The following is a 12,563-nucleotide window of genomic DNA, read 5'->3' on the forward strand; positions in this document are numbered from 1 at the left end:
GGAAGAGGTCTATGTTGAGCAACCTCCCGGCTTTGAAGACAGTGAGTATCCTAATCATGTTTATAAGCTCTCTAAGGCGCTTTATGGGCTCAAGCAAGCCCCAAGAGCATGGTATGAATGCCTTAGAGATTTCCTTATTGATAATGGATTCAAAGTCGGTAAAGCCGATCCTACACTCTTTACTAAAACTCTTGAAAATGACTTGTTTGTATGCCAAATTTATGTTGATGATATTATATTTGGGTCTACTAACGAGTCTACTTGTGAAGAGTTTAGTAGGATTATGACACAGAAATTCGAGATGTCTATGATGGGGGAGTTGAAGTATTTCTTAGGATTCCAAGTGAAGCAACTCCAAGAGGGCACCTTCATTAGCCAAACGAAGTATACTCAAGACATTCTCAACAAGTTTGGGATGAAGGATGCCAAGCCCATCAAGACACCCATGGGAACCAATGGGCATCTCGACCTCGACACGGGAGGTAAGTCCGTGGATCAAAAGGTATACCGGTCGATGATAGGATCTTTACTCTACTTATGTGCATCTCGACCGGATATTATGCTTTCCGTATGCATGTGTGCAAGATTCCAAGCCGACCCTAAGGAAGCTCACCTTACGGCCGTGAAACGAATCTTGAGATATTTGGCTTTCACTCCTAAGTTTGGGCTTTGGTATCCTAGGGGATCCACATTTGATTTGATTGGATATTCGGATGCCGATTGGGCGGGGTGCAAAATCAATAGGAAGAGCACATCGGGGACTTGCCAGTTCTTGGGAAGATCCTTGGTGTCTTGGGCTTCAAAGAAGCAAAATTCGGTTGCTCTTTCCACCGCCGAAGCCGAGTACATTGCCGCAGGCCATTGTTGCGCGCAATTGCTTTGGATGAGGCAAACCCTGCGGGACTACGGTTACAAATTGACCAAAGTTCCCTTGCTATGTGATAATGAGAGTGCAATCAAAATGGCCGACAATCCCGTCGAGCATAGCCGCACTAAACACATAGCCATCCGGTATCACTTTTTGAGGGATCACCAACAAAAGGGAGATATCGAGATTTCATACATTAATACTAAAGATCAATTAGCCGATATCTTTACCAAGCCACTTGATGAACAATCTTTTACCAAACTTAGGCATGAGCTCAATATTCTTGATTCTAGAAATTTCTTTTGCTAGCTTGCACACATAGCTCATTTGAATACCTTTGATCATATCTCTTTTATATGCTATGACTAATGTGTTTTCAAGTCTATTTCAAACCAAGTCATAGGTATATTGAAAGGGAATTGGAGTCTTCGGCGAAGACAAAGGCTTCCACTCCGTAACTCATCCTTCGCCATCACTCCAACCATCTCTCTATTCTTTGGGGGAGAAATGAGCATCAAAGAAAAGGACTTCGTCTTTGGTATAATCTTAACTCATTTACTTATGACCAAAGGGGAAGAAATTACTTCGAGGGCTCTAATGACTCCGTTTTTGGCGATTCATGCCAAAAAGGGGGAGAAATGAGCCCAAAGCAAAAGGACCGCACCACCACCACCAATTTCAAAAACTTAATGCTTTCCAAAAGTATTTTTCAATTGGTATCCTATTGTGTTCAAAAGGGGGAGAAAGTAGTATTTCAAAAATGGTATATCAAAACCCTCTTGAACACTAAGAGGTGGATCTCTTTTAGGGGGAGTTTTGTTTAGTCAAAGGAAAAGCATTTAAAACGAGGGGAGAAAATTTTAAAATCTTGAAAATGCTTTGCAAACTCTTATTCATTTACCTTTGACTATTTGCAAAAGATCTTTGAAATGGATTTACAAAAGGATTTGCAAAAACAAAACATGTGGTGCAAACGTGGTCCAAAATGCTAAATAAGAAAGAAACATTCCATGCATATCTTGTAAGTAGTTTTATTGGCTCAATTCCAAGCAACCTTTACACTTACATTATGCAAACTAGTTCAATTATGCACTTCTATATTTGCTTTGGTTTGTATTGGCATCAATCACCAAAAAGGGGGAGATTGAAAGGGAATTAGGCTTACACCTAGTTCCTATATAATTTTGGTGGTTGAATTGCCCAACACAAATCTTTAGACTAACTAGTTTGCCCAAGTGTATAGATTATACAGGTGTTAAAGGTTCACATTCAGTCAATAAAAAGACCAAGTGTTGGATTCAACAAAGGAGCGTTGAGGCAACCGAGGGCACCTCTGGCTGGAGGCACCGGACTGTCCGGTGTGCACCGGACAGTGTCCGGTGCGCCCAGAGGACCCCAACTTAAACTCTTCGCCCTCGGGAATTCTTGGAAGCCGGCGCGCTATAATTCACCGGACTGTCCGGTGTGCACCGGACATGTCCGGTGCTCCAAGGAAGCACGGTCTCCAGAACTCGCCAGCCTCGGGTTCGCGCGGCAGCCGCTCCGCTAAAATTCACCGGACTGTCCGGTGTGCACCGGACTGTCCGGTGTGCCAGCGGAGCAATGGCTCCCTGCGGCGCCAACGGCTCCCTGCGGTGCATTTATTGCGCGCGCAGCGCGCGCAGACGTCAGGCACGCCCATACCGGTGCACCGGACATCAAACAGTACATGTCCGGTGTGCACCGGACACCCAGGCGGGCCCACAAGCCAGAAGCTCCAACGGTCAGAATCCAACGGCAGTGTGACGTGGCAGGGGGCACCGGACTGTCCGGTGTGCACCGGACTGTCCGGTGCGCCATCGAACAGACAGGATTCCCAACGGCCACATTTGGTGGTTGGGGCTATAAATACCCCAACCACCCCACCATTCATTGCATCCAAGTTTTCCCACTTCTCAACCACTTACAAGAGCTAGGCATTCAATTCTAGACACATTCAAAGAGATCAAATCCTCTCCAATTCCACACAAAACCCTAGTGACTAGTGAGAGTGATTTGCCGTGTTCATTTGAGCTCTTGCGCTTGGATTGCTTCTTTTCTTTCTCACTTGTTCTTGTGATCAAAACTCCATTGTAATCAAGGCAAGAGGCACCAATTGTGTGGTGGCCCTTGCGGGGAAGTTTTGTTCCCGGCTTTGATTTGAGAAGAGAAGCTCACTCGGTCCGAGGGACCGTTTGAGAGAGGGAAGGGTTGAAAGAGACCCGGCCTTTGTGGCCTCCTCAACGGGGAGTAGGTTTGAGAGAACCGAACCTCGGTAAAACAAATCCGTGTGTCACACTTCATTATTTGCTCGCGATTTGTTTTGCGCCCTCTCTCGCGGACTCGTCTATATTTCTAACGCTAACCCGGCTTGTAGTTGTGTTTATATTTGTAAATTTCAGTTTCGCCCTATTCACCTCCCCTCTAGGCGACTATCACCTCCTTAACCCGATCAGCACCAATCCTCATGATCTTCACAGCCTCCCAAGCCTCTTTGACTGTCTTCTTTGCACCAAGTGTCCCCCACATCTCTTTGGGAACAGATCTCATCAGAGCACCCATTGCTTGCCTGTCCTGTGAACGCCTGACGTTGGTTCCAGGATCAATCACTTCCCAGATCTCCATCGCCTCGTAGTTGATCTCCATCAACATTGCCCACTCTGCATAGTTGGATCGGGTCAGCATGGGCCATACCAGAGAACTTTCCTTGATGCCTGACGTCGTGGCACTTGGCCATACCCTTCGAAACAATCCAGTCCACGAAGAAGGGGGCTCGTCAGCTGTCATCAGTAGCGGAGGACAAATGAAAAATAAGGTATGGCTAAGGAAAAGGTAAAAATGCAAGCAACATGACTTGAACCCAAGACCTACTGCTTGATAAACAACTACCTATCCACCAGGCCAAATCTTCTCTTGTGAACATAATGGAAGATATAAGTTTTTTAAAATGTATGGTATGGCTAAAGCTACACTAAGCCATAATGGCTCCTCCGCCACTGGCTGTCATTGTTGCCGAGCCACAACCCCTGATGCAGTAGCTTCGACTTCACCTTGCAAAGCCCCATCTTCACCCGCATACCAGACGCCGAGAATCAAAAGCAACCATCAAAGGCGAAGCTGAGGCCGAGACAAACTTCAATGCGACGCCTTCAGGAAGGGAGTGACGTCGGGGACGACACCGTCGCGAGTTCGAGATGGACCAGGCTTTCGCCCAAGGAAGAAAATGTTGGGGAATACGACGCCCCCAACAGGGGAAGCGGCGCCCAAGGGCGTCGCCGTCGCCGAGGCTCTCGCCCAAGAAGCCCCCAGCACCAACGTCAAGCCAAGAGCTACCGTCGTCGCCGTCCTCCATACCATATGTGTCACACAGGCACGTGCCAGAGCCGCACCCAGCAGCCGATGGCACTAGCACACACGACCACCGAATCTAGATGTCGCCGAGCACCCTGCCACCTTACGTCGTCCTAGTTGTTTGGTCCTTACCGGTTGTTTGGTCCTTACCAGTAAGGTTTGTTCTAGTATCTATACATACATGTGAAGCTCACTGAACCGGTTGTTTGGTCCTTACCAGTAAGGTTTGTTTAGAACACTTGTCCGTCGTCACAAAACACCATTGTGGACCACCCCATCATCGACCGAGTTGCTCACGGTTTCTCCAGACAAGTTTAGGTGAGCACCATGACTTTTGTACGCCGGTGAGGCTTTCTGTATTTCTGATTTGCACGCTACCGTATTCAAACTCTTCCGGTTACTCTACCAGGATCCCAATGTCCGTCGTCGCCGTGATCTGGGAAGTCTAGACTATTTGAATCCGATTCACTTACGGGTTAGGTCGGGTCGGGCTCGGGTGACGTTTAAGAATGCAAATCCTTGCCGGAGATAACCTGCGTGGGCTTGTCGTGAGCGCGCAACCTCGTGCCCGACTTAGGGTCGCCGGAGTCACTATCGTGGACTTGAGTTTCTGAATAAGCAAAAAGACAGGGATCTCAGTGCTAATGTCAGTGAAACAATCAAATATTACATAGGACCTTTATTCGGTTAGCTGATGCCAGTTTTCTCATGTGTTCGTGGGGCGAGCGGGTCGGTTTCGGCCCAGTCACTTCCGCTCAACTCCTGTTTTTTAAAGTTTATGTTCCGGATTGGTTATTGTGACAGCGATGACTTGGTTGGGTTGTGACAGCGATGATAAATCCACTAAAGAAGCAAAACAAATTTTATTTTGATATAGAGAGACTATTATAAACTATACATGTGATGGTTGCTTCGGTAGACAGAAGCTTATTAAAATTAATTTTTTTATGAACTATTTATGGTCAACAATAACTCAAGAGAGGTTAAATGGCTTGGTGATTCTATATATCGAAAAAAAGTTGTTGGATGAGGCTTCTATATCGAATTTCGCACTGGCCCCCTGAAAAGCCAGGAACGACCCTGCTTGATCTGCTTCAAGTGTTTCATCAATTTATTGCGCGACGGTATCAATTGAAATGTACATTAATATTATATATGTGTAACAAATCTTCCCTGTATTATGGTTAAAATTTAACAATACAAGTATTTTGAATTACACAATCAGTTTTTAGCAAAATATTTGAAAACCATATTGAATTAATTAAATAATTAAGGTATTATTTTCTGTTTCCCTCCCATTATTTTATTTCCCTCCAATTTATTTTACTGACATACTATATTTCCCTCCGTTGTTTTGGATCCCTCCAGTTATTTTCGTAGTGGGCCCACTCTCCATAGACATAGCAAACTTCTTTCATCTTCTGCAGACCTCCCCACCACTTTTCCTTCATCCGCGAGGGGCACAACAGAGGGCTCTCCATCCATCGTCCAGGGGGCTCCATCCGCGCCGTAGTCGCTCGTCTAGGTCATGACCCCTCTCTGCTTCGCCACCCCGACCTTGCCTCCAACCGCGCCCTTGCCTCCCACCGCCATCGCCGCCTCCACGGCCATCACCACTGCCTCGTCCACCGGCGCCACGGCCCTACCCTTGGCCACCACCGACACATACACGGCCTACTTTCGTGGCCGTCGTCCTCCGCTGTTGGCGCACGCTGAGCCGGAGGTCGGATATCTGCCAAGTCGAGCTGGAGACGGAGGTCAGCCTCTGCCTACAAATCATCATCATCAGCCAACAGGTGCTAATCTGCCTTTTTTATTCAGCAAGAGTCGACGTCAGAATCTTACCTCGGTCCATCCAAATTTACTTGCATCATATGATTCTTAGACGACCAAATTATTGTCATTGATTGGTCTGCAAATACATATGGACTGTTAGTATTTTCCTTCCCTACTTGTTTTTAATTTAGGTCATTGTGCAGTGGTAACTGGTAATGGCACGGGGTGGGAAACAACGCATTACTCGTAGCCATGATGAGTACTTGTCTGAGGACCATATTGGAGAGAAAAGTCCCCAAACAAATGATGCATCATCTGAACAAAACATAAGTAATAAAGAAGACCATTTAGATAGCAGAAGCGATAATGAGTCCCAAGGTATGCACACATTACTTGTAATACCGCACCTTGTCTTTATGGATACTTGCATATGTCATTCTCGCTACTGAAAATTGTTTTTTTGGAGACATAACTATGTCAAATAACATAAATGGAGAGGACCAACTTGATGGCGCTGATGAGGTTAAAGAGGTTAAAAGGCGTGGGAAGACAAAACTTATTAATGTTTGGAACATTCCAAGAGGCCATAGGGTTGTAGTTAACTGTAATGAGCTGAATCAGCCTATCGGAGAAGAGGCAGGAGTCCTTGCAAAATTCCTTGGCATGGTTGCTAGGAATGGCTCCTTGTGTAGCTTAAGCTTCAAGGATTGGAGACTACTTATAGGAAAGAAAGATAGGAACTATAAACAAATCAATAAGGAGGCCATTCTTAATCAAGTAAAGGTAAACTTTCACATTTTTTCAGTTGCCATGTAGTAACAGTACACTTTCACAATTCTTTTCCAATTGTTATGCAGAAGAGATTTCTTTACCCTGCCCGCATGGAAACATGGGTGCTGCGAACAATTGGAGAGAGATGGAGGCAACACAAGTCCAATTTGAAATCCATTTATTTTGACCCACATAAGAGTCAGGATGCTAATAATAGTAATGCTCCTGATGGTGTATTAGCTGATCAGTGGGTTGCGCTTGTCAATAATTGGATGACCCCTAAAGCACAGGTACATTACTATAGTCATGATAATCATTTTGTTATTTATCTAATGAACCATCTAATTTACTTTTGTTCCTATATACTCTTTGTTTCGTAGGATTTAAGTGAGGCCAATAGGATAAATTGTACAAGAAGAAAGTCAATGCATACATCTGGAACAAAAAGCTTTGCTCGGAATAGAGAAGAATTGGTATTATTTTTGCAATTATAATTCACAGCATGTTCTTTACAAATGTCAAAAATCCATGTTAATTACATTACCTTAGTTATAATTTTATTAACATGTTTACAGAGGGAACAAGATCCTGAAAAGAAATACCCTCATAGGGCTGTTTTGTATATCCATACACACAAGTCTAACATCGGCAATAACAGAAATGCACATGTGGTACAGTAATTGCAAAAAAAAATGTTTCATTTACTTTTTTTCAAATCCAATTGTTCTTCCATGGTGTTTATTGAGTATTGTTATTCTCTTGCAAGGGTGAATTGAAGGAACTTTTAGCACAACAACCTGATTTAGCGGACTCTAGTAATGGAAAGGATGCATGGGAAGGAGATGCACTAAACAGAATATTAGGAAAGGAAAAGCCTGGCCATATCCATGGTCTGGGCCTTGTTCCAAATCCAAAACAAGTTTTTCATGCCTCGACATCAAGTCGTATGAAGCATCTAAATGTAACCACTTTGGATGAAACATCCAGTGAAGATGTAGTATCACTTAGACTTGAATTGGAAAAACTTCAAAAGCATGTCCAGAAGCAAGATGATACTATACTAGATTTGCAACATACCGTGGAGCGACAGAAAAGGCAACATGTAAATCCAAATAACCTTATTTCTAACTCACTAAAGATTGCATGGACTTAGCATTTTTATGTCCTAATGTTTTTATGCTATTACAGGGCTATCCAGATGCTCCTTTATCGCCACCAACAGATGTTCGTCCTGCTATAAAACGACAAGTATGTATCTCTATCTCTATGAAAATATATAAGTTTACTATTGTACTTGCTCGTACAATCCAGCATCGCCATGAGCTTATTTTAAAAAAAATGGTGATGCAAATGTCTTTGATTCGGATAAGTTCATACCATAGTAAAATTACTCTTCGTCTGCAAAATAGCAATCCTACTCTACAACTCCTAGTGGATCTGAACCAAAATTCTCAAACCAAAGTTCTACCCTCTCAACTGATCTGCACCGTCTGGACAGCAGCCTCAATAACGTTAAGTTTTAAATGGTAAGGGCTCCCTCCGGTGGCTCTGCCACTTGAGGCTTCGGCTTTGGCTTCTCAACAACAATGGCTTGTGTGGTTAGGACCATTCCAGCTACAGAGGCCGCATTCTGGAGCGCACACCTGGTCACCTTGGCAGGGTTAATCACACTAGCTCTAAAGGATCCAGTATATGTGTCTGTTGTGACAAGAACTAGTCTGAATTGTCTAAAACAATTCCAATGCCAGCAACACACACTACGATGGTATAGGTCTACTCATGAACTTAGTGCCGCACATAATAGATGGTGGGTCCTAGTCACATTTACCAGCACAGATAAACATATTAACAGCATTGGACCTCTAGCAAATACAGTTCATACCATCTAACTGCATAGGCACAGATAAACATATTTACTCTTTTGCAGAGTGTCACTTCTATTGAAATCTTCAATATTTAGGGTTTAGGATATAAGATTTTTTTATGTCCTAATGTTTTTATGCTATTACAGGGCTATCTAGATGCTCCTTTATCGCCACCAACAGATGTTCGTCCTGCTATGAAACGACAAGTATGTATCTCTATGAAAATATATAAGTTTACTGATTTTTTGCACATATATCTGAATCTTATATATATATATATATATATTTCCCTATAACAGCGAATTTATTGTCAACTTCGTAGTGAAGATTCTAGTATGTTTGGTGAACGGAATAACACAATGGTATGAATGCATTACCATGAATTCCATCCTAGTTTTAAAATTTTCAAGCTATCATTTATCCAATAACTCTACAGGACGATGAAAACGAAGATGATGAGTACGAGGAACTGCACTCACACTACAAATGTTCTAAAATTCAGGATAAGGTTAGTACATTATGAGTACGAGGAACTGCAATCATAGATTTACTCCACCCTAAGGCCATACTGAAGCAATCATATTTTTGTCCATGTTAGAAATCTAGTTTATATGATAGTGTATACATGCTGAAAGTAGCAGCAAGCATCAGATTTCCTATACTACGTTCCATAGTAGTTCACTGATGTGTGTTCTTTAAATGCAGAGCAAGCCACCACAGTCACGACGTGAAGCACTCCATGCTAGTAGAGTTTCTGCATCAATAAAGGTAAAAACAACAGTACTAATGCAGCCAAGGTGATCAATGTGGTCCTTTTGAAACTCAGTGTACTCTACACGTCTCGGAAATCCTCTAATTATGCACCAATTAAGAACCATCAAGTAACTATTTATTAGTAAAAATTCTTATGCATCCTGCATATTTATAGCTACTTGCTAACCACTAACATCCAAAATTCACTTGTAGGTTTCCACAGATATTTTCTTAAAGAGCACAAGATATCCAAACAGGAAGGTTGCCTTAGGCATAGTACTTAGCCAGGACCCCAAAACCAAAGTTGGTGATGTTGCTTTAGGCAAAGAATTTTGGATGGTGCGTGTTAGTCTGGTATCTGTGCGCGATGAACCACTAATAAGGCCATATAACAACTTCAAGGTTCTTGGACAAGTAGGCAATAATCCAATTGCATGGCCTTCAAGTTGTGTAAGTTCATCACTTCACTTAACAAGACATTATTCTCCTCATTATTGCATTTGGTTAAAGTATTCTAATTCATTCCTTTTGTAGATTGAAAAGGTTAACTGATTACATGGGATGAATAATAGCGCCGGGATTGCTAAGGTATTTAATTGGCCCCATAAATACTCTATATCTCCCATGAATAGAGACATCAAGTTTGAGCTAATAGGTTAGGAGACATCAGTGTGTTAGATGTACATATATAAATTTTGGCAGCGCCATTCATTTGGGAAGCCCTCACTGATATATGACACTAATAAAACCATAGTAGGGGGGTTTGTGTGACCAAATCTTGAATGCCATAGCCAAGCTGCATCATCTAGCTTTGATAGCAAACAAACTGGAGGTATCACACTCAACTGTACTGTGTACAGTCTGTTCCCAGTGCGAGGTGCACTGACCAACAGGTTATACTCTGGATCAAATACTTTCAGTCTACCAGCAAATAGTCTGATGTCACAGCCTGCTTCCTCTAGTTGTCCAAGACTAATTATGTTGCTTTTCAATTGTGGAATGTAGTACACACTAGTGAGTACCTTGTGGTCACCTTGTATGGTTTTACATCACCACCGAACCTAGTCCACAGATTTTGACAGTAGACCCATCACCAAACTTCACTGACCCACTGACAGTGTCATCAAGTTGAGAAGTGTCATGTGGTTACTAGCTCCAGTGTCTAATACCCAGACTTCATCTGAACAGACTGCAGTCACTACTTTTTTTTTCAGACAGGAGTATTTCCTGAGAACTTCCACCTAATGAGTCTTGCACCTCAGCGAAGAGTAGTGCTGCATTCTCCACATCTCCAACCGCAACATTTGCCTCCTGCTGTTTGTGATCCTGCTTATCTCTTTTTGGTCTTTTACTGTCTTCTGCCCAATGACCATAGATGCCACAGTTTCTGCATCTCCCTTTTCTTCTAGGTGTTCCTTGTGATGTCAATTTGACCTTGTGAGGAGTACTGGAGCTAGCACCTTCAGATTTGTTAGAAACCTTTGCCTGTCACTGGTTTGTCCCTCCACTATTACTGTTCTTGTGTGAATTGGACTAAAACCTTTGCTTGTGTCTCTCCAACCATTCCTCTTCAGCTAGTAGCAATCTTCCTGCTTTGTCTGTGACTTGCTCCAGTTTGTCTTCAAACCGATCTTCAGCTGCCCGAAGCCTTCCAACTAGGTCTTCAACTGAAAGTGTCTTGACATCACAGAACATCTCGATTGAGACAGCAACTTGATTGAACTAGGGTGGCACAACTCTTAGAAACTTATTGACAACACGAGTATCTTCTAAGGGTTCACCAAGTGATTTGATAGAAATTTTGACACTTAATAGGAAATATAATTTAAAAAGTTAGGTGGTGTACTCATCTGTATTTTTTACTAGTCTTTGTTTTCTTGCATTCTATGAGATGCATGCTTTGTAAGGAATATGATTTGTTTCGTGACAACATAATTGATAGAATATGTATTTTAAAATCTAAATTGATGACTATGATGCACCAGGTGACACTCCACTGGACAGTCAACTCCAGATAGGGCTAGACATGTAACAGTCTCAGAAAGAAGGTTGGATATTTTCTTTTTAATTGAACTGTTGTTTTACCTTTTTCCTTGCTTGCTTTTGCTTTTGCAGAGCTGATGAACTTTAGACGTGCTTGTGCCCATCCTCAGCGCAAAACACAGTGGCAACGAAAGATTTATGGATGCATGAATATGTACTTCGAACTTTCTTTGTAATAAACCTGGCGCTCCCATGTTGCGGCACTTACTGTGGAGGTGGAGCTTTGCTATGCCCCTAGCTATCCCCTCCATTCAAAGGATTGTCATCGCCAGCGCTAGGGATAATTGCCTCTGGTCAGATTTCTAGAAAAAATGTCCACAGTTGAACAACCTTTTTTTCTCGTCTGCACCCTCTAATTAGCAGCTTAGTCTCAGTCTCCATGTTGTGTGCAGTTATATATGTAACTATGGATCAACTTTTTGTAATGCAACTATTGATTTTAAATATATATATTTTGCTTATTTGCCATGTGTGTGTGGATGATTCCAGAAATATCAAATATGCATTGTTCAGCTTGTTGTAATCTTAACCTCAAAATAAAATATTCTAATATTTTTATTGGTTTATTGCTTGCAACGGATAAAAATGTTGCTACAACTCGAAACTAAACGTTGTAGCATCCTATGATAACGAGCTGGTCTTGGGCGGCACCAACACATGTAAGTGTTGTTGTATCTTATAAAAATCTGTTGCAGTTTACCAACGCTTATTTATATGACTTACCAACGTATGTACAAGCGTTGCAGTAGCCCCTAGCAACGGCAGTATAGGCAACACATAATTATGCGTTGGTATAGACCCTAGCAACGCTTATATAGGCTTGTACCAACACATATATGCATTGCTAAAGGGGGGTCATTTTGTAGTGTCATAATCATGCTTGCTTAATCGTAACTGTGTGCTTTATAGGGTATATCTCTTGAATCATTCAATGGGTAGCTTTTCATTTGATATATCCACCATGATTAACTCTCTTGGTGTATGTGGATAAACATGTATCTTTTTGTAAGTCATGCTATGTGTTTTTTTAATGATTAACCTATGTGCAAGCATGATAGTTTTGTTTAGTCCATGTTCACATGATTACTTTGTCTTGGTACTCTGTGTATACCAAAACA

General features: G+C 42.4%; 1 protein-coding gene and 1 long non-coding RNA gene across 2 annotated transcripts; both read left to right on the plus strand.

Moving 5' to 3' along the window:
• The first annotated feature begins 6,326 nt into the window (after window positions 1-6,326).
• LOC109941490 (uncharacterized) lies at window positions 6,327-8,744 on the plus strand. The gene is made up of 7 exons (XM_020542512.1): window positions 6,327-6,391; window positions 6,480-6,796; window positions 6,871-7,074; window positions 7,165-7,257; window positions 7,360-7,455; window positions 7,973-8,032; window positions 8,712-8,744. The coding sequence occupies exons 2-7, from the start codon at window positions 6,488-6,490 to the stop codon at window positions 8,742-8,744; spliced, it is 795 nt and encodes a 264-aa protein (XP_020398101.1). The 5' UTR covers window positions 6,327-6,391; window positions 6,480-6,487.
• A 344-nt stretch (window positions 8,745-9,088) lies between these two features.
• On the plus strand, window positions 9,089-9,701 carry LOC109941439 (uncharacterized). The gene is made up of 3 exons (XR_002264074.1): window positions 9,089-9,157; window positions 9,355-9,417; window positions 9,616-9,701. It is a non-coding gene; the product is annotated as an uncharacterized lncRNA (long non-coding RNA).
• Window positions 9,702-12,563: the final 2,862 nt, after the last annotated feature.

The sequence above is a fragment of the Zea mays genome, chromosome 8 (genome assembly GCF_902167145.1).
Source record: "Zea mays cultivar B73 chromosome 8, Zm-B73-REFERENCE-NAM-5.0, whole genome shotgun sequence".
Lineage (NCBI taxonomy): Eukaryota > Viridiplantae > Streptophyta > Magnoliopsida > Poales > Poaceae > Zea > Zea mays.

What these genes read in the sequence shown, in the direction of transcription:
- LOC109941490 (XM_020542512.1), top strand. Translation starts at nt 6,488, where the DNA reads ATGTCAAATAACATAAATGGAGAGGACCAACTTGATGGCGCTGATGAG. An exon ending in GGATGACCCCTAAAGCACAG is followed by an intron (nt 7,075 to 7,164) that starts GTACATTACTAT and finishes TTTGTTTCGTAG; the next exon opens with GATTTAAGTGAGGCCAATAG. An exon ending in ATAACAGAAATGCACATGTG is followed by an intron (nt 7,456 to 7,972) that starts GTACAGTAATTG and finishes ATGCTATTACAG; the next exon opens with GGCTATCCAGATGCTCCTTT.